Source organism: Trachinotus anak, unplaced genomic scaffold (assembly GCF_046630095.1).
Source record: "Trachinotus anak isolate AG129_WGS33_773 ecotype Australia unplaced genomic scaffold, CSIRO_AGI_Tana_v1 ptg000002l, whole genome shotgun sequence".
Classification (NCBI taxonomy): domain Eukaryota; kingdom Metazoa; phylum Chordata; class Actinopteri; order Carangiformes; family Carangidae; genus Trachinotus; species Trachinotus anak.
Window position 1 is genome coordinate 15675333 of NW_027273853.1, and position 24332 is coordinate 15699664.

The 24332-nt window shown below is 40.0% G+C and overlaps 3 protein-coding genes across 3 annotated transcripts; 1 reads left to right on the forward strand and 2 right to left on the reverse strand.

Annotated features, from left to right (window-relative positions):
- Positions 1-1842: 1842 nt before the first annotated feature.
- On the reverse strand, positions 1843-4498 carry LOC139634658 (uncharacterized). The gene is made up of 2 exons (XM_071501265.1): positions 4348-4498; positions 1843-3379 (listed from the first exon to the last, which is right to left on the reverse strand). Exon 2 carries the CDS (start codon positions 3370-3372, stop codon positions 2422-2424), a length of 951 nt encoding a protein of 316 aa, XP_071357366.1. The 5' UTR covers positions 3373-3379; positions 4348-4498; the 3' UTR covers positions 1843-2421.
- Positions 4499-5872: 1374 nt separating this feature from the next.
- Positions 5873-8274, reverse strand: LOC139634662 (uncharacterized). Its single transcript, XM_071501277.1, has 3 exons — positions 8017-8274; positions 7824-7926; positions 5873-6859 (listed from the first exon to the last, which is right to left on the reverse strand). The coding sequence occupies exons 1-3, from the start codon at positions 8115-8117 to the stop codon at positions 6485-6487; spliced, it is 579 nt and encodes a 192-aa protein (XP_071357378.1). The 5' UTR covers positions 8118-8274; the 3' UTR covers positions 5873-6484.
- A 7943-nt stretch (positions 8275-16217) lies between these two features.
- On the forward strand, positions 16218-24308 carry neto2b (neuropilin (NRP) and tolloid (TLL)-like 2b). The gene is made up of 12 exons (XM_071501289.1): positions 16218-16613; positions 17998-18054; positions 18256-18414; positions 19108-19356; positions 19558-19605; positions 19769-19896; positions 20733-20834; positions 21095-21221; positions 21608-21721; positions 22213-22343; positions 22421-22513; positions 22613-24308. Exons 1-12 carry the CDS (start codon positions 16604-16606, stop codon positions 23060-23062), a joined length of 1668 nt encoding a protein of 555 aa, XP_071357390.1. The 5' UTR covers positions 16218-16603; the 3' UTR covers positions 23063-24308.
- Positions 24309-24332: the final 24 nt, after the last annotated feature.

Genomic DNA, 24332 nt, shown 5'->3' on the forward strand with positions numbered 1-24332 from the left:
TTGATTGCAATTGCACAATATTTTCATGGGTTGTGGCAGTTAGAAGGCCCAGAACTAAACATTCTGGCACCCATTTACACCAGTCCTGTTTACCTCATTTTAGGCCAGGTCACATTTATACACAAGTTTGGATAAAATCGAACCTTAATTTTCAAAGATGTAAATAAAGGTGGAAGTTTTATTTTTTAAATAGTCACAATGTCAGAGAATCTATTTCAGCAGAAATTGGTACAGTATGGTCAGGTGATTTTACCTAAGTAATCCATGAAAATGGGTTGTCCATTTCAGCAGCTATGAAACAGAACGTACTGTACTATAAAGTAAATGTGTGTAGTGTTTTTGTATTTGAGTTTGATGCCTTTCTTTTTTTGCCTTTTATTTTTAACAAGATAATTTCAGGGGTAAAATAGAAGAATGATCCAAAAACAAAAAATATTACTTGCACTTCCGCTTGACCCTAAAAAAAACCCTTTAAAAATCATATTTGTGTTACTTCCTTGACATATACTGTCACGGAAGCAAATACCAAGTTCTGTTTTCTTTGGTTTTGCTTTGGCCATCAGGGTCGATAGAGAGACAGGAAATCAACATTGTTTATTGAGCTGAAAACTCCTGGTATGACAGGAATCACAAATAGTGCAAATCATGCTGCTTATCTATTCTCAGTGTGCAACAAGAAGTAGCACATTCCGCATTCAAAATGATGGGACAAGCCTACAGCTACTGTTCATCTGGAGCCTTGTGGTCATCTGGTGAATTAATGTTAAGTATCACATCAACTTGATTTTATCTTGAACTTCTAGTTTTTCCTCATTTCCATTCTCTAAATCTTTAACATATAATAATATTTGCTCTAGTTTAAAAAAAATGCTTTACCAAAGGCAAGCTTGACTGAGATCACTGTCCAAAGAGTGCCTCTCCCTTTCCATGGGGACTCGTCCGTGTGTTGCAGAAACCACAAGACCCGTTTACCATGTCCTAAGGCGTAGGCTGTTAAGTTAGGTGTGACTGGACAAGGCAAGACGTTTATTGGGAGTGGGACTTAATATGATTATGGATCATAGAACTGGATAAGACATAATGATCTTTCAGTATAGATTAAATATTTTCAACATTGTCAGCAGCTGCTCGTTTTATATCTTGATGACAGTGCAGAATCAACCAGTACTCTTCCTGTCACACTGCCAAAGTCAGTGGTTATTTTATTAAGTTTCATTTCATTTTTGAAGTGGCCTCTCAGACCAGTCGACTAACTACTTTGTCAAAACGTTGGGATAGCAAGCCAGTGAGGGCAGAGGGAGTGTGGTGGGAGAGGCATGTGAGGAGCAGATTTCTCATGGACTGCAACGCAGTCACACTCAAGACTTTTGACCCAGGGCCCCGAAAACCTCCTTCCTCTGGAAAGAATGTGGCCTCGTCTCTCCCCCTCCTCCTCCCTCCTCTCGTCCTCTCTCCCATGAGACTGTGAGAAGGCGCTGTCTCTCTTACATGATCTGTGCTGTGCTGGCTGGAATCTGATTTCCATGTGTGCATTGTGTCCCATGTTGTTTAACATGCTCTGTAATGGAGAACGCTCCAATATGTTCATTTAACAGATCCCCGCTTGGCAATCACCGCTTGTGTTTTTGGCGAGCCAGGTCACATTCCACATTCAAAATGATGGGACGAGCCTACAGCCACTGTTCATCTGAAGCCTTGTGGTCATCTGGTGAATTAATGTTAAATATCACATCAACTCGCTTTTATCTTGAACTTCTAGTTTTTCCTCATTTCCATTCTCTAACATAGAATAACAATATTTACTTTTAGTTTAAAAAAAAAACAGGGTGCATGACCATAGGACACATGGAATAATATTTTTATTTTCAAAAGCAAGCCACTACTGAAAATACGATAAGGAGATGACCACCCCTCTTGTTGCAAAGTCCAAACATAAGTATGTTAAAGCAAAAATGTTTATTGGATAGTTGTATCCTTCTATATCGTCATAGGTATATATGGTCTCCATCTTTGGTTTGCATTGCTACTGTCCCTTGCCTGTCGTTTTTAACTAACTTGTGAGTTATCCACTTCAAAAAGCTCTTACTGTTCACTCAATCAACATGATTTTTTTTATACTTGAGTCTTTTTCTCTCTCAGGTTGTGATATAGCAATAGTAATTTTTCTTCAAGTCCCTACAAGAAATACGTGTAAATTCTTGCTTGGTGAATTTGCATAGAGGAAGATCTCTGTTGTCCATCAATACACTTAAGTACACTAATATCCCCTATCCTGTTTGAGCTCCTTTACTCATCACCCACACACAATATATGGCTGTATACATGTATCAAAAAACATGTATCAAAAAACATGAATGGTAAAGGTGAAGAGGGTTTCACAGAAAAATATCCATTCACTTATTTAATGAATTCTCAGTGGATTCACATCAGCTCAGTAGACGTGCTAATATCTGTGATGGGAGTATCATCAGGGATCTTGACATCACTGGGAATGAGGTCAGCGACAAGGTCATTTCCTTTCAGCTCCAAGTTCTGTAGAAGTCCACTAATGCTCTCCTCATTGACATCACTCACAAGCTGCTCCAAATTCTCTGCCGCCTCCACCATCGGCACCTCCAGAGATTCTGATGTTTCCACGGGCTTTTCCGGCTCAAACATGGAACTCTCAGCAGCCTCAGCGCTGTCCTGGCAATCCTCTGTCGCTGGGATATCTGAGGGGACGTCTGCGTTGTCTGGGTCAGGAATGGGACCTGGGGAGGGAAAAGTGTTAACAGGTTGGGGAGTGACATCGGGGACACCCAGGTCAATTGAAGGGGGTGAAGAAAGCACTGGCTCAGGGAGAGACTCGTGGGTAAGCATGTCTGTCTGCTGCTCCAGAGCCTCAGCTGGGTCTGGTTCTGCCTCTGGGATGGGCTCAGGCACAGCTGCCTCCGTCTTTGAGGAAAGCTCTGGTTCAGGAGCAGGTGTTGGGGTTGGTTCTGGGGCAAGCTGAGCATCAGCAAGAAGTTTTGGTTCTGCAACAGGTTCCGGTTCTGGAGGTGATGGTTCGCTGATTGAGACCAGAGGCTCAGGTTGGGATGAAGCTGGGGTTTCCTTTGGTTCGTCATCATTTATTGTAGCTGAGGCAGCGGGGGCCTCTACCTCTTTACACTCTGATACACATTCTTCAGAGGGTAAACACACCTCTTGTGTCACTGACTCTCCCACCACCACATCTAGATTGGCTGTCTCAACGGCCTCCTGAGTCTGTGTTATCCCAGACCCTTCTGCTGGTTGAGGCGCTGCTGGCTCTTCTGCAGCTTTCTGTTCGGTGGTGGCAGTTTCACCACTGCTGGCTGGAGTGTCCCGCCTTCTGCTGAACCTGTTTCCCATGATCAACCTGTTGTGAAGTTCAAAATAAGAATAAAATTATTTTAAATAATTAGATGTCAAATTCTGTTCTTTAAGTGGCTGTAAAAAGAAAATCTGCAATGTATTTATATATTAAGCTCAATATTACATAAAATTAATTTGGTTAAGTCGGTTAAGTCAAATTTCCAAAATCTTCCAAATTCATGAATGCTCGATTGCTCAAGGTTACATAAACAACAAAAAGTAAAGAGAGAAACTTCATTTATGTTAGTAAGTATTTAAGTTTATTTGGGTTAACTAATTGAGCAAACATATTCCAGTTTGTGTGTTTTGGTACATTATGTTCCTTTGAACCCTTCCTGGACTGCATGTACAGCATGTGCTAAACTGTGCTGGGAGATGACCTGTGTCTGTAGGGTGAATGTTTCTGGAGTGCCCTGGGATAATTTAAAGTTTTAAAGTCTGTTTGTTTGACTCTTTCTTTCATGTTTGCTTTAGAGTGCACGTCACCTCAGGTTTATGTTTTACATCCATGAAAAATAAATCCTGGACGAGTTTAGAAGCGCAAATGAATCGTTTGCCTCTTAATGCAGGACAATTTCGGTTGATGTTTTCCCTGTATTTGCATTTTCTAATTATTCTGTATGACAACCACACCTTGTTAGCTCTCTCTCTCTCTCTCTCTCTCTCTCTCTCTCTCAGAACCAAGATCCGCATACCTACGTGCAATTCTCACAGTGTCTTTATTTGACATAATGCCATGACAGCTATCCCGATTATAACTATTATCAACGTGAACAATATCTCTGTATTAATTGCCACTAATTGCTGGTCAAAGCAAAACGAACAAAGAAACTTGCAGACGACCCCGCCTCCCTCCCTCTCCTGAAAAAACTTTTAAAACTATCCAAAGTGTAGAAAAGTTCAAAACAACTCAGGTTATAATTTGCAGTTGAAAAAAAATAAATAAATAACCGTAACTAATAAGTAACCAACCTTCTGAACCTTTATGCGTTGCAGCAAAAGTAGAAAACGCAGTGGATGATCTCGCACTCTCGACTTGGAGAAGTCCGCACGTCAAACTGACTGCGGAGGCGCGCACCAGCTGCGGGACAGACGCTGCTGCGCGCCGTGCGCGTCCACGGCCTGTGCGCGCCACCGACCCCAAACCAAGCGACTGCACTAACGCCGTGGCCTCGCAAACGTGAGTAAACAATAAAAATACGTATACAGCACATCTGTCTTGAATCAGTCAAGCTTTAATATGGAGCAGTGAAGCGGTATTTATTCAAAACCGGCAACACCTGTGTTAAATTTACACAATGATCACCACTAAACCATGTTTCAAAAATGATCACCATCAGATCTTTTTGAACCGATGATTGTATTTTAACAAAAGCTGGTGATTTAAATGTTGGTTTCATAAAAGAGGCAATGTGCAAGTAGCCTAAGCGTGCTGATCAGCTGACCCACTGAAAGCTGAATAAACCTCTGACACATTAACTGCTGTAGCACAGGTGTGTTGGGCTGAGAGGTTGACATTCGGGACAATAATGAGGTAAGTTCATGCGGAAATCTTAAATTTATAGACAATTTTGTAAGTTAGATGTTTTTTTTTTGTTTGTAAAATGTTTGTTTGTATTGATTTCTTTCAATATGAATATTAAATCTACAGGTCAGAGATGAAAGGGCCTCACCAGGCTTCAGTTATCACTGCCCCCTCCATGAGGAGTCCCACAGGGCACTCTTTTTGGATTTCAATGGTTCTCCTGCTCATCTTCATTCAGGTGTTTACGTCGCTTGTGATCTTTGCCGGCGTGTTCATCCTCTCCAGTGATGTTCTCATCAGTCCCTTTCAGATTTGTCTAACACATGAATATGGTGGACTGTACTGCTCCCCTGTCTGGGGAGCTGAAGCGGAGATAAAAATTAACATCACTGTAACAGTAGTTATCCTGGGTTTATATATTCCAGTGGTGCTGGTGGCCTTTGCCCTGCTGGCCATGCTGTTAACAGTCTATGCCAAAGACAGAGCAGCACTGTGGTTTAGCATGGCCTGCCAGGCTGCATCAAGCCTACTCATCCTGACTGGCCTTATTGTTTTTTTGCTACTCAATCAGCCATATGTAACCTGGGAAGACCTGACCCTCTGGTTCTATATGTGTGTGGGTGTGCAGGTTGAGCTGGTGATCACAACTGTGCTGACCTGTGTATCAGGGAGGAGGCTAATGTCTGACTGGAAATAGACGGGTCCAAACTGTCCCTGCCTGAGCTTTCTGAGTGGAATTGTTAGTGTGCAGAAAAACGAACAGACAGTTCTCACCTTGTTAACAGGAGGGGAACTTGGATCATGAAGACAGTGTGTTTGATGCTGGTATAACCAAACTATGTTTTTTTTGTAAATGAAATTATAAATAATGAAATTATTTTATTACATATTCTTTGATATGTTTTCATTAAACAGTGGCTAAATCTTTGCTTTGGGGCAAATGATAATGAAAACCAAAAGAACTGTAGCAGATGACCTCATAGATATTTTAATAACTGTATTTCAGTTCACCTTTCTTTTGTTAAAAAACACATTTTGAATAAACGGGAACACATTGTTATCTATAATGCCTAGTTAACACACAGTATATTGAAATGCTCTATGATTTTCCAGGTCAGTATGAATGTAAGGCTTTAACTGAGACAAAAACTGGAGCTGCTTCATTGACACTGATTCCTGCACAGAAATGATCTTTTTCTTAGCCCTCACACAAAGAGGCCCCAGGTGGAGCTTCAGTACTGTGCTCAGTAAATGAGTAGAAACTCAGAGTAAAGTGTCCAGCACTCTGTAAATGGAAACATGCATACACACAGACTTAAAAACAGCTGCAGTGATATACTGTAACAGTTTGTTTCACACTGAGTATCAAAGGATCAGCACTATTATTTATCTCGAAAACAAAAGTGAGTTAGCAACCAGCGTTAACAACTCATTTTGATGCAAAACTGTTGGTGATTAGCGTCAGTCTCTCATCCAGTTTTTATTCAGCTGTGCCAAATTGTGATTCAGGTAACATTCCCTTATAAAGAGTATATTTTTCCTTTGTTGCAAACACATCTCAGGGGTATTCCATGAAGTTCATCATCAGGTGAAAAAAATTTCTCGCACAAGCCGTAAGGCATCATCATCCTCTTCCTCCCCTGCATCTGATGGCATCTGTGAGCGCTCCTCTCTTTTCTCAGCCTCCAGTTCAACGTTTATGACACCACTGTGATTCTGAACTGGTCCCGACCTCTGAGCCTCGAGTCCCCGATGCTGCTGGCTCTCGGTGTATGGCACTGTTTCCACCTCAGTAATGTCCAAGTCTGTTTCTGAGACATATGTCATCTCCTGGGCATCGCTGCAGTCTGAGGACTCCTCCTCTAAAGCCTCCATCACTGGCTTGGCTTTTGTCTTTGAAGAGGCAGGTTTCTCCCTGATTTTCACAGTGGTGTCTCCTCCCTTTTTCTGAAATGCAACCTGTGTGGGCAGGACAGGCACTCATGTTTTAGACAATAGTTCAGGGAATAACCTGCATTTTATATCCTCTGTGAAAAATAGTGAAAGATATGACTCAAAACTGTTTTTTACATGTTAGTTATCTGTACAGCACAAACTGGGGCTACATCTAGATACACTATAAGTGGACAAAGTGTATTGTGGATATACTTGAAAAAGCGAAAAGCCTGTAACAATGTTCCAAATATAATTGATTTTCATATATACGGTACAATTTTTGCATGTCCTCATCTTTATACTTCATTCATGAACCTTTATTGAAGTTTGAAGAAAAAATTATGAAAATCTATGGTTGCATTGCCGATATTCTACCTCTGGCCACTGATGTTGGTCCATCCAGATTCAGAGACACTCAGGAGCAAAACCGTGCGTGTGAGCTGTGTGATCTCGGCGAAGTGGAAAGTAAATCCCATTTTCTTGTGTGAAGTACAAATTATGGTGATTTAAGAGAGTAGATTTTCTATGACATAGCTTGACAGACAATATTCTGGTGTACAGATGATCAAAACCTGGAATGCATTTGTATGTGTTTAAGTTTGTTAACTCTGTTTCTAAAACCTGGAAAAAACAGCAAGATGGATTATCCAGTTAGTATTTATTCTGATTCTTCCAGCACTATATAATAGTTACTGAGTCAATAATTCTGTTGTAGATAATGATGGTCTAAAGAACCTTTTATAAATGATGCTCAACTTGCTTCTCCAGTTTTGGACTTTCTCTGTTGTTTGGACATGTATACGAAGCACTGAGGTACTGGCTTGTGTGAGTTTAATTTATCTCTTAAGTCCTAGTTATATTCATTGCACAATGATTTTATTCATTCATATGTTGCAATAACTGTCTCTGGGTTTTTTTTTTCCAATATGGAAATGTTTTAACAGCTTTTAAAAAAAGAAAAGAAAGAAAAGGAAGAAAGCAGCGCCACCTTCTGGTGCGGGAGAACAGCCACATCCTCGCAGGCACCGCTGGTAAGATACGACGCAGCAGCTTCCAGCAGCTCTTTCTCGTTCATGCAGTAGAAAGCAGCTCTGAAAAACACACCAGGGCACATTTGTTCAAATGACCCAACAGACTAAATCGTACAAACCAGACTCTGTTTTGTTATTCACGTCGATTACCTCGCAACTCTCCGTCTCCTGCTGCTCTTCAGCGGCTCCTTTTCTTTCACTTCCTCCTCCTTCGCCATCCACGACGGCAGCACCCGGTGTCTGCCCGACATGTTTGGCTTTGTTTAAACCTGTGCAGCTTTTTTTTACAGTCCTGTGTTCATCTCATGGACGTGTCACAGGACCCGCGGTAAGGCTGCGTTACCCACCGTGCAGTGAGCACAAGTGCGAGTGTTACTGAAGCCTGTAGCTGGGCCTCTAGCGCCGCCGAGCGGACAAACAGCACAGACCGTCCTCAAGACGTGAAGAGCAAATAATCCCTGCTCTTGCATTTAGTGAGTGTAGCTGGATGTGTGAGTTCAGCCGGTCCATTAAGTGACATCAAACCCCTTCAGTTCTCCCTTAAAAACACATTTTACACTCCAGATTTTGTTTGGTAAATTAATCTAGAGATTATTTTCTTATTGCTAATATCTTCTGTATTTAACTGAACCTGCAAACTAGTCTGACAAAAGAACAAATATGTGTAGAAATGTAAACAGCACAATATTTGGCTGGTAAATATAGTGAAGTAGAATGAGGCTATACACTGGTAGAAAATGGAAAATCAGTGAACAAGTACCCAAAAACTGTGGTATTCTTACTCTCCATCACTGGCGTTTAGACACATCCCAACTAACTTTTGAATTGAAACATCACAGAAACCCCATTGGATATTTAACTGAAGTGACTTTGAATGGAACTACATATACATTTATTTATAGTACTGGTACAGTAAAAAAGTAAAAAAAAAATAAACAAGTAAAGATATATATATATATATATGTGTGTGTGTGTGTGATTTAGAAAACGTGGTACCGTATAATATGCTCAACCATAATTACCAAATGTCTGTCTCTCTCTTGCTATCCTCACTTACTTCCATCTCCTACAAATGGATCAGCACACTTACATAAACACACACACACACACACACACACACACACACACACACACACACACACACACACAGAGTACAGTTTGTCGTTGTTGGAATTAATCAGTGTTGCAGTAGTGTGGTGGGGTGTGTAATCAAAACTGTGTTGCAAAGTCTCATCATCCAAAGTCACATCTCTCACCCTGGACTTTCTGTTGTACGAGCTCATCTTTTTTTTAAGTTTTGAGTTTGGTTTTTATTTGTTTGTTTGTTTTTAAGTTTTCTGCATTAGTTTCTTGCTTCTCCTTTACAAATGTGGATTGGTATATTGAGTCTCTTTCCAGTAACAACACCACTTTTCGTACTTCTCACTCTCCTTTTCAAGATACGGACAGATACTGATATTTTTTGAGTTTCTTAACTCCTGAAATGTATTCTGGGTATGTGAGGACATAGAGAAGCACTAATGACGTCTAACCCTGTGCTTCTTAATCCACACTAGTCGTATGATACATTTTTTTCCTCACTTTTGCCCCTTTTCTCCTTTCTGTTCTTTTATCACCCTCTTTAAGTGTCTGATATTCAAAGCAACCTTGTATCAGGCTCTCACTTTCTGTGACTTTGTACCCAAAGCTGTCTTCTCTCACTCAGGCCTTTTAATTATGTCTCTAAAGCCCCTTCCTACAAGTGCTTAGGCTTTGATTGCAAAGACCAGCTTTGTATATTTGACTAAATTAAAAAGTGGGGAAAAAGGGAGAAAAAAAAAAACTCAAGGCAAAGAGCATGTTAACAGCCAGATGCACGCACAATGTCATTTTCCCTAAAGCACTCAAGTTCAGCGCATTTTAGGAAAGATGATCAGAGGGCTGAACTGGGATCACAGGAAAAATATCCTCAGAACTTCCCATCATGTTATTATTATTATTTACAACAGATGTTTCTCAACAGACATGTTTTTAATAGATGTTGTCATTCCTGTAACCCATTTCTTCTCTTATGTAATGTAACTAAAAAGTCCACTAAGCACAAACTGATAATTATTAGCCAAGATTTAACTGGTTTGAAGTGAAAGACATGCCTGCTTGCATAACGTAAGGGTCCCAGACAGCTCTCCTGCATCTTACCCATCTTTTTTATGTGCATCAACAGCACTACTGTTTGTTTGGTACCACAAAAGAAACATTATTTATAATTCATCATCATTATTAGCTCATTACCATCATTGCTAAAATCATTAAATTCATTACAAAAATGATCGAAACATTTAAAAAAAAATCTTTGAGGAACCTTAAGTGGCATTGAACTCATCCTCCTCCAGGCTTGCTGCCACATCCACAGATCAGTCCATGCTAAGAGGATTTCTGTTTGCTACTGCAGTAAAGCTTGTCACTGCTCTACTTGCCTGCTGAATTTACGGGTCGAACATGGCCAAAATGTCTGATCAACTTAGTGACATGAGAGCATCAGCACTGTGGTTTTGTTTAACATAGGTCTTATGCCGATGTCAGGATGAAGACTCTTCCTTTTCAAAACTTATGAATATTGTAATGAACCCATTTAAAAATATATATATATTTAGAATTGCAAAACGCTCTTCTCTCCTTATATTTAATTTTTAATAGGGCAGGTGAGAATCTATAATGTAGAAAACACAAGTGACCTAAGCTGAATTTTTCACTTAATCTAATCTATATCTCCTCCTGTTCACGTTATTCCAAGGGCCCTAATTGGTGAGAAGCAGACTAATCTTCTAGTTGTCTTACTGGGCTTAACTGTACTTTGCATAAGGGTCATTACCATTGGCCATCTGTCCCGAAGCATCCTTGTGATTGGCCATATGCTGTAAGATTTAGGAGGAGCAGAGTGTTTAAATTGAATGTAGATATTCCACTGGTCATGAGGGGAATGGCGTTATCTGTTTGGAAAGACCCAATGTCATCTCATTATGGCATCCAGAATCATATTATTTCCATGTGTGTGCACATTTACAAGTGCGTGTCTTTACGTATGTCTACTACTTGATGTGCAGAGCCGTGCTGGATGCTGGACCTAATGTTTGGAGTTGGACACGGTTGTGTAGTTTCTTTCTTTAATCTGTGATATCTTTCCATATTTTGGTAATGGTACCCAAATGTAAAGCACACAACTTGAATATAAAAATTGATAACGAGTTGAATTTTTGAATTTTGACTAATTAATTTTCACCTAATGTCAATGTTAGTTGACGGCAGAGAAGCAAAACAGACAGAAAATGTGGTTATTAAAGGGGGAACCCTTTTTCTGGAGTAATATTTCAGGCTGTTTCTATTGTTGAAATAATCATTGGATGTACAGTGTATGGCATCATCTGTTGTATTTGACCTGATAATTAGAAAGTCTTGTGTAATTTTTTTTTTTTTTTTTTTTTTTTGCAGAGCCAATAGGTAAACAAGTTCTACCCTTAAGCAATGCACCCAAAAATCAGCTCATCAACTTTCCACAAATCCCCTCTCCTCACTTGTAGTGTGCTTTGTTAAAAATGTTTTAGTAACAGTGTTTGTTCATTCCTGGTTTACTTCAGATCTTTGAGAATGAGGATGTCTTAAGAAACAAATTCCCAGATGTCGTATCCCAGATAACAAAATACCTCATTGCTTTCATCTGAAAATATTAATTTACACTTGCCTGCAGTTTAGGTTTGATCTCACAAGGAGCAAAAGACTTGAAGAAGAAATGAGAGTAAATAAGTTTGTATCTAGTTGCATGAAACTAAAGGTTTACAAATGGCAGATTAGTGGCAATGGAGACATTTTCTGAGTAAACTGCTTGTGTGTGTTTGTGTGTGTGTGGTTGTTTTTGTGTGAGTCCTTCTATATATGATGAATTGGAAAATGTCAAACACGTCACCACACACAATAAACCACATGTGAATTTGTGTACAGTAAATACAGAAAAGATACCACTATCTACGGAAGCTGAAGATCAGCATAGACAGATTATAGAGATTGCAAAGCAGAGAAGAATACATTAAATGTAAAGAAACTGGATTGGGGTTAAAGTGTAGGGAGCTCTGTCTCTAATGTCTCACAACCAACCAACCTTATCTTGAAATGGATTTTTTTTCTTAGTCTAATCTGTTGTCATATGGGTCAAAGATAAGAATGGAGTTTAGCATCAGCTCTTCCTGCTGAATGCTATCACATATATCTAAATCTGTCTAGGAATAGGATATTTGTGTTTACTCTCGGTGACTGGGTCTCTAGGGACAGTCTGGCTTTGAAACTTAATCTGACTATTATGTAAGGAATTATCTATGTGGATGATTAAATTTCAAGTAAAATTAGAGAATGTTCTTGATGAATAGCCTTTAAAGAAAAAGTAAATTATGCTTTAAAAATGTGGAGGAGAAAGTATTTTTGCAACATGACCTGTGTTTGTGTCCCCAGCGGAGTGTGGGATTTAACACAGTGGACTGTGCGGGTGATTAGTTGGGACATAATCTACACTTGTAACATCAAATGCTTGTGGCACTAGCAGGGGCAATAAAATCTGTCACCCCAAAATGTGTCTGAGTGGACAAAAAAAAACAAAAACAAAAACAAAACAAATCAATGTGATGATAAATGAGAAGTCACTTGGAAGCAGTAATCTGTTCCACCCTATTAAAGTCGGGACTTGTAGGTTACTGTGCTTCCTCATCAACAATAATAGGCCAAATCCACAGGGATTCCTGCCAATCACAGACTCGTGGTGGTATCTTAATGACTTTTCTTTGGAAGCTGATAAAAGTGCTTTTCTTCTAAGTTCCGCAATCTGTTGTGTTTTACTGCAACAAGCAGATCGAGCAACACTGGCACGGATTCAAAGCAAGTCCAGATAGTGCATTACTATGTACTTGGAAACCTCTTAACCCCATTGTGACATGTGTCTGTTGAACTGCATGAAACGTCCTGCTGTGTAATCCCTGACCTTAAAGATGACCCTGTCCTTGAAAGCTCATTGTTCTTTTCAGACAAGCAAAGTGATTTTCAATACAAGACACGCACATGCACATACATGCACTCCTGCAGACAGTACATGCATGTGTTCATTTACAGCAGGGAAAACAAAAAGAAAGAATGGAGGGAATGTGCAGCAGTGTTACCTGGCTCACTCAACCGTGGACTATGCCAAAATTAAAGATGTTAATTTCATCCTTAAGCACACACTAATAGGAGCAATCACTTGCTTGGGTAAGACTCCAATCAAAATGCTAATTACTATCCTTGTCCTGCAAATGAACAATTTAGGATTCACTGTCCTCCTTTAGTTCTTCTCTCCTGTCTATGCCTTCCTATTGATGGTTACACATTCGTTTGCCAAAAAGGTTGTGATATTACAAAACAAAGTCTGGTTATCTTTACATCACAGTTGGCCTCTTTTCTTACATGTCATGTATGGGTATTATCTACAGCTGCTGGAGGAATTTTTGTACTTTTGAGTATTAGGTTATATGAGATTTTGGGGACTGGAACTGAGATGACGTTCTACTGTGCAGTTACTCTTTGTTCTACTTGGGTGCAATCATGCCCATCATCATGCACCTCTTACTATTGCTACAAAGTGTCATTGAATCCAAAATAAATAAGAGAAAAGAACAGGCAGGGTTACATGTGTGTATCAAAAAATTTCATGTGCCAAAAATAGGAGACATAATGTTTTATAGTGGGTTTTGTTCATTTTTTAAATTCAGACATTATGTTAAGATTGAAAGTTGGCACAACAATCTCCTCTGGAGCTTTTAATTGTATTACATGAACTTCCTCTGCAGATACATTTTGCCCAGTTGTCAAGGAATTGTAAATGAATTTCTAGTTATTGAGCATTTTAAAAGTCTGACTTGAAAACAACACTTGGCAAAATAACCTCACCATAAGGTCCATTCGCTGCTGTTCCAGAGCTTTTCAACGAGATGAGATTGACATACATCGTTTTGCCAAAATAAATGACAATAGTTTTCTACAAAGCTTCAGTTGCATTTCAGTAAATACAAAACAACACACTTGTTTTCATGCATATACCATCAAGCAAATCAGGGTTTTTTTTAAAGGGAACATTGCATTCAGATGGTAGAATACCATTTTTTTCAGCTTGTTGAATAGTTCTTACAGAGAGAATCCACACACATGCAACACCCTGAAAACAGATTTTTTGCCATATTGTATGCAGAAGAATGACAGAGCTGCAGTAATGTGCTATGACGAGGCAAATTAAAGATTCAAGGACACTTCGGCATTACAAAAGCTTTCCCAACATTACAGTAACTAATGGGAGGATTAAAAGAAAACACAGTATTCCCACTAGCTTTAGGTTAGTATAACACAAAGCTTTCCTGCCACTAGCAGCAGCAGCGCAGGTAGACAGACGGGGAGATTTTGTCCTTTGTTCCACTTTCATCCTTGTTTCTGTCAAACCCCATAAAAACCTTTGCTTCCTAGGTCCCCGATTGCCTTAGAAGAAACAAGCACGACATCAGCTCGGTTGCCATGGCAACTGATGCAGATTTTAATACCTTTGATGTGCGGTAAACAAAGGTGCATGTGTATTGGTTTTCTAGTTTGCATGTGTGTTTACAAGTGGCTGGGTGATGGACAGACAGGTGTCAAACAGTGATAGTAGCCAACTGTGGCCTCTGGTCGTTACCCGTCACTCGCACTGTCCTGCTGTGGTTCAAATGTCACGCAGCTCAGGATGAGGCAGTGTCTCAGCAGTCCCTTTCCAAACCAAATGCATCCTATAAAATAAATGATTCATGCGTCTCTGAGGCAACGCTTTCACTTTATAATCAATCATAAGGGAACAGTGTCATTTTTAAACACAGGCCCAGATGATGCAACTTTATGATGGTGTGTACATATTGTGTGGTTGAGTTTGTTCATCTCCCTCTGAATTAATTTACCCTGAGGTTGTTACTGCAGAGGAAAAATTGGTCCCACCTTACTGAATAATGATGGCCTGGGAGACTCTGAATATATGGCCCCTGGGCTGTCTGATAGGATGTGTTGCTTTGTGGTTTGACGGTTGTTTGTGAAGTTTGGTGGCTGCTGTTTCTCTCCTGTCTTCCTTAAATTTGTTTGCCAAGTCTTATGTGAGAAACATAAAGTCTAAGAAACAAGGACGGAAAAGGTCATTATCATCAGAAAAAAGTGGTGGAATTTACACTTTACACTTGTACATTTGCTAATTGCTGTGCTCAAAATTTTAGGTAGTTGTGTTTATTATCATTGTAGTAGTATTTCCATTTTCTGATTCTTCTGATACAGTTTTATGTGATTTATCTTATGACAGTAATTACTAGTCACCTTGCAGACAAGGTTTTGATCACCTTGTTGAATTCATAAACAATGAAACACAGCATTACTCATTTCAATCCAGTGAGGTGTTTTGCTGATACAATCCTACTTGTTAACTAACATTTACAAACTTTAGATAGATATTGCTGTGTTACTAAGTCAATTCAGTGACTTTATGACTCCTTTATACTTGTGCTGCTGTCACACAGTGTTTTAGCATTTACCATCATCCTTTAATTGTCATTTGTCAATTGTCATCATGTTAGAAATCAAAATGCCTGCTGTTTGGGGTCATGGGCTTGTGCTTCTTTGGCTAGACTACAGATGTATATGACCATCTAAGTGTGAGTGTGAAAGGCCAGGATGGGAGGACATTAGAATGTATCACTTATTTACACTCAGGCATCTGTCAGACTGAGATTGCCTTTGGCTGCCAGGACCACCCTTACATTGTCCAAAGCCTCTGATTCAAAGCAATTACAATCAGCTGCTGAGGCACAAAATCTGCCACTGGACTTGGTGATAGGTTCTGTTGTTAAAAGGCAACACATCAAAGGAAAATCTCCATCCCACCAACTCTTGGCTTCCATTTTCATCTTTCTGAAGCCAGCCAGCTCTTTTTTTTTTTTTAAGGCTGCGGGCACTGTGTGTCCTTCCAGAAAAATGAGAAAAGACAACAGTGAATGTGCCCTGCTCTCTGCTCTGCATAGAAATGCACACACAGGAATGCAATGTGTGACTGATTTATGCCCACTGAGCTCTTTGGCACAAGTGTCCTGTGTGTGTGTTTGTGTGTGTGTGTGTGTGTCCTTCTGGACACTTGCCATATATCAGCTAATTAAATATATATATATAAAAAAAAGGTAATTCCTAATGCAATTCATCAATATGCCAGACAGGTTATGTGAGGATTATCACTTATTTCTCATGTATGATTATGCACATGCGCAATCACCCCCCCCCCCCCCCCCCCCTCATCGCGCCAACTGAGCCCAATCTTCAAACCACCAGCAGCTGCAGACGGATCATCTGTTTATTTCAGAGGGGAGGTCTCAGACTGATACAGACTTCAGCTCTGCGGTAACAGAGTCTCTGCGCAGGAAAACTCTGCTCATCTGGCAGTTTTTCCTTCTCCATAAGTGAAGACGGTGATGATGAATCAGAAGTTCTTCATCAGCCCTTTTTTGCCCCAGAAACCTCTCTCACACTGACCAACAGGATTAGGATGAAAAGGTGAAAGTGGGACTTGGAAATCAGTGGCACCAACATGCGCTAATCCAGACCATTGATTTAAACGGGCAGGGGGATGTGAGTGACACAAAGCTGGTCAAGTTTGAAATCCAAAAGCAGAACACGGACTTCATCTGAGAGGATGCATGTAGGTGAGTGGGATTATTCATATTTGCATGATTTGAAGGGCGCTCAGTGAAACTGTGCCTTTCCTGTCTGTGTCTGGGGGGAGAGAGAGAGATGTAAGTGTATCTAATATGATCAGTCTTTTTCTTCCTCTGACACATTTGTTTGCGTTGTTCACAAACTTCTGGTATCCGCGCTCAAATGTGATCTGATATCACAATTACTTTGTTTTGAAAAAATAAATCAATAAATAGATAAACAAATAGATAAATAAATAAATAACTGTACAGTGATTCCGATATCCACAGCGCTTAAAACGCCAAACTAATGTGTTGGGTGTGAAAGTTCCTGTAGTGCAGACAGCTCCCGATGCACCATGTTTTTCTGCTTTAACATCTGTTTTTTGTGCGAGAGAATTAAAGAGATAAATAAAAATGAATGATATCATATATAAAAAAAATAAATAAAAATCTGTTGGGCGGTGGGCCAGTGCCTGGACAGGAGGAGGATTTAAGCTGCTGTCTCAGGTCCTCCTCCACACACACACGCACACGCACGCACACACACACACACACACACACACACCTACCTTTCATTTTTCCATTAAGGGTCAACTGGAAGTATTGACAGTGACACCATAGGTAAATGTCACAATATTTTGCTCTGCTTGCCATGGCTTCATTGTAAGAAGTAGTGTATTTGTGACAGTATACTGCAGATTTCTCATTTGGGGTTTTCTCAAGATTAGTAGGGATAGAGGGTAATCCTTGTATCGTTTTTAAATTTACTAATTTAACATAACACATGGCAAAATGGAATAAAACATTAAGAGGATGTGAACACAACCAATAAATCATCTCTGAGAAAAAGAATTGTTGGCCAGAAATCAGCACATAGTGTTTAGCACTGCTGTTTCGTGACTTGCGGTTTGTCATTGGAGGTTCACAGCAATATGCCAACATGTCAAGTTGCCACTTTGGTGAAAACTCAAAGCAAATTTCAGTGGTCCATTGCCCTCAGGCCAGATGCTCTATTTAGGTCATATTTTATGTAATGGGCACAAATGTGGCACAAGATATGGTTTCATGAAACAGACACTATATTTATTTGCCATTAGACGTCCTTGCACAGCAAACACGGCAGACCGTCACCAGTCTCAGCTCTCATCCAGAAACCTTCAAAAAAAACAACAAAGAAAAAGGATGATGCAGAAATAGGAGTAAGAGGAAGCAAAGGAACCAACGTGTCCTTGTCAAGCTTTTGAACTCCACACTCCTGGCCTCTTATATACTTTCAGGGATTCAGAGGAGAGAATGAGCAGACACAAAAATCCTGCAAATCTGTCTCTCTCTCTTTCTTTCCTTTATACTTTGATTGTTCCCCCTCACACACTCTGGACTTCTTTTACAGTCTGGATATTTCTCCTGCTCATTGAGGAGGGATTTGCTCTGGCACAAAAGACTAAAGGTAGGATTGATACCTTCACTGCTCTCCCTTGAAAGAAGGACTACATTAAATCAAGACATATGTTCTAATTCAACTATAGATTAGCAAAGTTTTTACACACGTAAATACACAGCAACATCTTAGATGTTTATAGTCTTTGTGGAGTACCATCAGCTGTACATTTGAATGTCATGTCTCAGTTGGATGTCATTTCACCTGCAGATGGAGGAGCGGGATCAAAAGGAGTCAAACCTTCTCAACAGCCACAGCATTCTCGTCACTGTGGGAACTGGGTACGAAACGCAGATGGTGGCACCTTCAGCTCCCCCAACTACCCGAATACGTACCCTCCCAACAAGGAGTGCCTTTATGTTCTGGAAGGTAACCAACAATATGTGCCTTAGCTTGATCATTTCACTGCTGTGAAAAAAAAAAGTTAAGCTCCTATTCTAATTTTTGTGAATGTTACAGATTTTGACATTAAATTAGACCAGATTCTGTTGGGAGCTCTGGTGTTTATTAAAGAGAATCTGATGGAGAGCAAACATCACCACCAACACTGTTTCCTTTGTTTGTTTGTTTGTGTGTGTGTGTGTGTAAGAAGACCAAGAATTCAAACTGCTGTTGCTATTGCCTCCTTCCCTCAACAATGGCATCAACATTGCTCATAATAAATTGGTCACAAATTATGCTGTTTTGTCTCTCTCAGCAACAAAGCCAATTTCTGACCAACTCATTATGTGAAATGCTAAAGTTTTCCCTCTATGGTTGTTAAAGTACAAACAAGCTGCCAGGCTGCCATAACATTTTCACACTTATCTTATCTCATTATCTTGAACACCAAAGTATATATCAAACTTTGCTGTCATTTTGTGCGACACTTTCCCTGTAATTGCTACTGGAGCCCAAAAAACAAAGCCCACAAAAGTCTGATCTAGTAATAAAGTGTGAAAAATCAGCAACTCTGAAGGAAATCTGAAAGGAGCAGATATTTTTTCACTGTTCTATAGTAGTATTATCTCCCTGGCTGACCACTGTGGCAGTAGAAGTGACATACCACCATGCTTCCATCAGCGCTTCCCCGCCAGAGAATAGAGCTGCTGTTTGACGACGCCTTCTACATCGAGGCATCATTTGAGTGTCGTTTTGACCACATTGAGGTGCGGGACGGTCCATTCAGCTTCTCGCCACTCATCAATCGCTTCTGTGGCTCAGCCAACCCCGGACTCGTTCTCTCTAGCGGGCGCTTCATGTGGATTCGCTTCTTTAGTGATGAAGAGCTGGAGGGGATCGGCTTCCAGGTCCAGTACAGCTTTACTGCAGGTGATGCAAACACAGCGGGTGGTTTATTGATCCCTGTATGGCAATGTTCTCACAGCACCATCCTGATACTCACTGAATGTTCATCTGGACTGCTTAAATAATGAATCAATGAAATTTCTCTGCTGTTATTGGCCAATCAATTCTGACTGATGATGGCATCAGTGTGATATCTCTCTCCCTCTCTGTGATTTCCCCCCAAAGACCCTGAATTTCATCTCCATGTGGGAGGACTTTTAAACCCTATCCCAGGTAGTGCAACTACAAACATACTTTAATAATTTCTTTAGATCAACATGTGATGCAAAGTCAAGGCACTTTCCCCTCACCACCATCCCTAATCCCCCTTTTCTCTCTTGTGTGTCCACTCTCTCTGCCTCTTTGTTATCACCCTCTGTCACTGTCTGTGGGTCAGATTGTCAGTTTGAACTATCTGGGGCTGACGGCCTGATCCGTTCCAGTCAGGTGGAGGAGGAGTACAAAGTGAAGCCTGATCAGGCAGTGGACTGCATCTGGACTATACGAGCCCCAACAAACAACAGGGTATGGCATTTTACGATAAGTTGATTAACTGATTAGATGACTTGACTTGACTTCTTGAACAAAAGTAGGAATATTTTATGGTGGGTTTTAGACAATTACTCGAACAAAAAATGTCAATGTCATCTTGGGTTTTTTTTTTCACTATTTTCTGATATTCCATAGACCAAACAATTAACCGATTTGTCAACAAAATTACTGGCAGATTATAGGATAATGAAAATAATTAGTTAATAGTAATTTAATCATTAGTTGCAGCCCCAATATTGTACCAATTTTGTCATTTAGCTGATGCACAACTCATTTCCTACATTATCAGACAGTAACACAAGCAGCACAGAGAGTGCCATGCCAAGGACTGAGTGATAACAGGATGATTATACAAGGGAAGTCAGGGGACATTAAAGTATGGTAAGAATTAAGGGAAGATAAAAAGTTAAGGAGATGGGATATGATTTATTAGGAACAAAATGATAATACAGTGGTTGAAAAGCCTCTAGTGCATTAAGCAGCCTCTGTGTCTCTCCATCTGTCGCAATGTGTGTTTTTTTCCCTTATTCTTTAAAGACAAAGAATGTAGATTAAAACTTCATATCACACAAACCATAGATAAATGTGCTTTTCATACTTTATCCTCAAACATTCAGACAGTATATCCCTAGTTTGACATATGTGCAACTGAAGTATAAAGCAAACATAGGCATTGGTAATCCAGCAGTTAGGACACATACAGTAAAGCTGGCTCCACATGATTTATATTTGATCCTATAATAATCCTATAAATTCACAAAAATGCATGAAAAATGAATCATATATCCCCTCCGTGGTGCTTCTTCCAGATTTACCTACGATTCTTGGAATACCAAATGGAAAACTCAAATGAATGTAAGAAGAACTTTGTGGCTGTTTATGATGGCAGTAATGCCATTGAGGACCTAAAGGTAAGATATCATCATATATGTTATAAAATGTACTGTAAAATTAAAGCCCCTTCATGTGATGGACTTTACTTGTTGCACGTAGTATTTTATTATTCCCTCAGTTCTGAGTTGCTTTCACCTTCTGCTACACAACAGTCTGTATGCTCCTTTTTAATATCACATTTAAATCAGAAATATATAGCAACTGTTCTACAGACCTTGGCCTCAGTGAAACTGCACATCCAAAACTATGAGAGAAAATAATATGTGGTTTCTTGCAGGCCAAGTTTTGTAGTACAGTAGCTAATGACATCATGCTGGACACTGGTGTGGGGGTTGTGAGGATGTGGGCTGATGAGACAAGCCGCCTCAGCCGATTCCGGATGCTGTTCACATCTTTTGCTGACCGTGAGTTTCTCCTTCAATCACTCTTAACCTCTGTCATTTTACAACTTTACTTTGAGAGGGAAAGTACAGAATGTGGCCTGGACTGCAAACAGATCTGTAATAGCACTCTCTTTCTATGTTTTCTATTCAGTAATGCAGGTTTTTAAAAGTAAAGTAGCATTAAACTGTATAATGTATTAGAATACTACAAAATGCTGAGTTTCCATATATCTTTTTGGAAAGAGAGCAGCATATCTGTAATTTAATAAATACTTTATAAATAGAATCAAAAATAAGAAACAAAAAAAGTACAGGAAATAGATGAACTTCCTCTTACTGTTAATGTCTTTGATTGCTTTGTCAGCTTGCTGGCATCACGTACTGATACACCTATGTTTGTGTTTCAGCACCTTGTGCGGGCAGTGCATTCTTTTGTCACAGTAACATGTGCATCAACACTTCGCTGGTGTGCAACGGCATACAAAACTGCGTCTTTCCTTGGGATGAGAGCAACTGCAAAGGTACCCTTGTTGTGGTAAAGCATTTTGTAATTTTTCCTTTGAGATTCCACCGTGCTGTATTACAATGAGCTGTGTTGTGTTAAGTAATATGATGCATGTAATGTCTGACTCTGTTGTGTCACATTGACCCAAGTCTTTGGTGTACTTTTTCACCCTGATCCAACAGAGCAGTGAATGCAGGTCAGTGGACACTACAGAAAATTCCTACAAAATTTCCTCTTGGCAGGGAAAGCAGACTCTCATCATCTCTGACACCTTTCCAGCTAAAAGACCTTCATGGCCTTTTGGTTGATAAGTGGCTCTTAAGCACCTCATTTGATTGAGATGTCTGTTTATCAGTGCTTTGGCTCTAAATGAAGCCTATGAACTGATCCTGGCAACCAATGATACAGACCGTTCTGACAGGGATGGCAATGAATAAATGACTGATGGACTCTCAGTGCATGTGAATGGTGCGCATAGTTTTATCTTTCTTCATCTCCATCATACAGAGAAAAAGAGCAAAGGTGTTTTTCACCAGATCACAAAGACCCACGGGACAATAATCTGTGTGTCTACGGGAGTGGTGCTGCTGCTCCTCATTGTCTCCATCCTGGTGCAAGTCAAACAGCCACGGAAAAAGGTAAAAGACAAGTCACAATGATGCAACAGAATATTAGTGTAGAAATAGCTGATTTTGTATTTAATCATATTTTAAAGGTGTTGGTACGCAAGAATAATCTGTTTCACCGGGGCGACTTCCAGGAGGTGTTTGATCCTCCACATTATGAACTCTTTACTCTCAGAGACAAGGTTAGTTGGATCACTTTGTTAAATATGATATAATTGATATTACCTGAGCATGGTCATGTCCTTTTAAAATTGCGAATGTGACAACATTATTCTTTCTAGGAGATGTCGGGGGACCTTGGGGAGTTATCAGAGGAACTTCAGTCCCTGCAGGCGCTCAGGAGATCCTCATCAGGCTCACGCTGCATACACGAACACCACTGTGGATCTCAGGCCTCTGTTAACTCCATCAAAGCCAGTCTGGGTGCACATGGCCTGGGAAGGGGATCCATGGAGCTTCCCTCTTTCAGAGGTGACTTTCAGAGCACCTTACCTCCCTTCAGGGATTTGAACAACAGTCTGCGTAAGAAGAGTTGGCCAAGTATGAAACCAGGCCGAATGCAGGGCCATCACAGTATGGGGGATAGAGCAGTGGGGCAGCAGGATAGAGTGATGGAGGAGGATGAAGAGGAGGAGGAGGATGCAAGGTATGATGTGTATGTGCGTAGAGCAGGAAGCCGAAGAGGGAACTATGAAATGGCCCAGCAAAGATCCTTGTCCATGGACTTCTGAAAAGAGAATTAGGCTTTTCAACTTTTCAATCACTGCCACAGTTTGGGAGAACTCACATATTTACAGGAAAGAGAAAGAAGAAAAGAGACTGCAGACAGGGTGTGTCTCACAGATGACAATGCTGTGTATTGTTCTTGTGATTAATGTGTTTTGTTAAATACATTTTCCTGTAAAGACAATAGATTAAGAATATTTTAAGAGGAAGCATGATTACATTTTCAGCAAAGATGGGAAAATCACCTCTCAGTTTTTGTTTTATCTATTATTACCTGTGTTAAAAAAATATATATATCTACAGTACATTTTCATACCATTGGTTTAGGAAAAGTCTTGCATTTGATGTCAAGTCAGTTTAAACACCTGAGGTAAAATTACCATTTACAGCTGAGCAGTTGCACCTGCTTCTAAAGGGTGCGTCACACAGGTATGCTGGTTGGACTTTCCCCTATAAAGCCGATTGCTGTAGTGATGTATCATCCAACCCTCCACTGGCTCTCCTAACCCTATCACTTTTATTTTCTTTTTTGACTGTAAACAGGCTGAATAACTAATGTCTTAGCAGATGTTATCTTTCCAATAAATTTTGGATTATTGATTATTGTTGATAAGCAAAGCCAATCTTTAGAAAAGAAAAAATGTAATCAGAGTGAGTGCCAGTAATATACTTGAAAAGGGGTTGAACTAATTAAGTTAGAGGTTAGATAGAAGTGTTTCCTTGTTTTTGTCCCCCTTTTGCAGGTGGCTGTTTTTATAGACTGTTTTTAATATGTTGTATCTCTCTGGTGATGTCAATGAAGATCAGATAATGAACTTGTGAAACCTGTTCATATACTAGAATTAGAAAACTGGGAAGTGTCTCAGAAATGACCACAAATGTATGTATTGCTTTGCCTTTTATCACACAGGCACAGCTTTGTGGTCAGTGTGCCAAACTATGTACATGGATAACTTGAAACTGGAGGGCAGAACACATTTAGAAGTTCTTTCCAGGCCACAGCCTTGCGGTTTAGTCAGCAAATCTGTAGGGTTCATTCATCATATTCAGAAAATTCACTGGGCAGATAATTAATGGAGCAACTATGCATTCACACAAACACATGAACATGCACTCTTGTTGCTACAGGACGGGTGCTGTTTATGCCAGTGAACCCTGTCATGTACTTCATGTTTGAAGTGTAGTCTGATATGTTCAAGAGCGAAAAAAATCAAGGTTTACTTTCAACACATGACCAAAAGAATAAAACTATGATCAATCAGCTGATAAATGCTG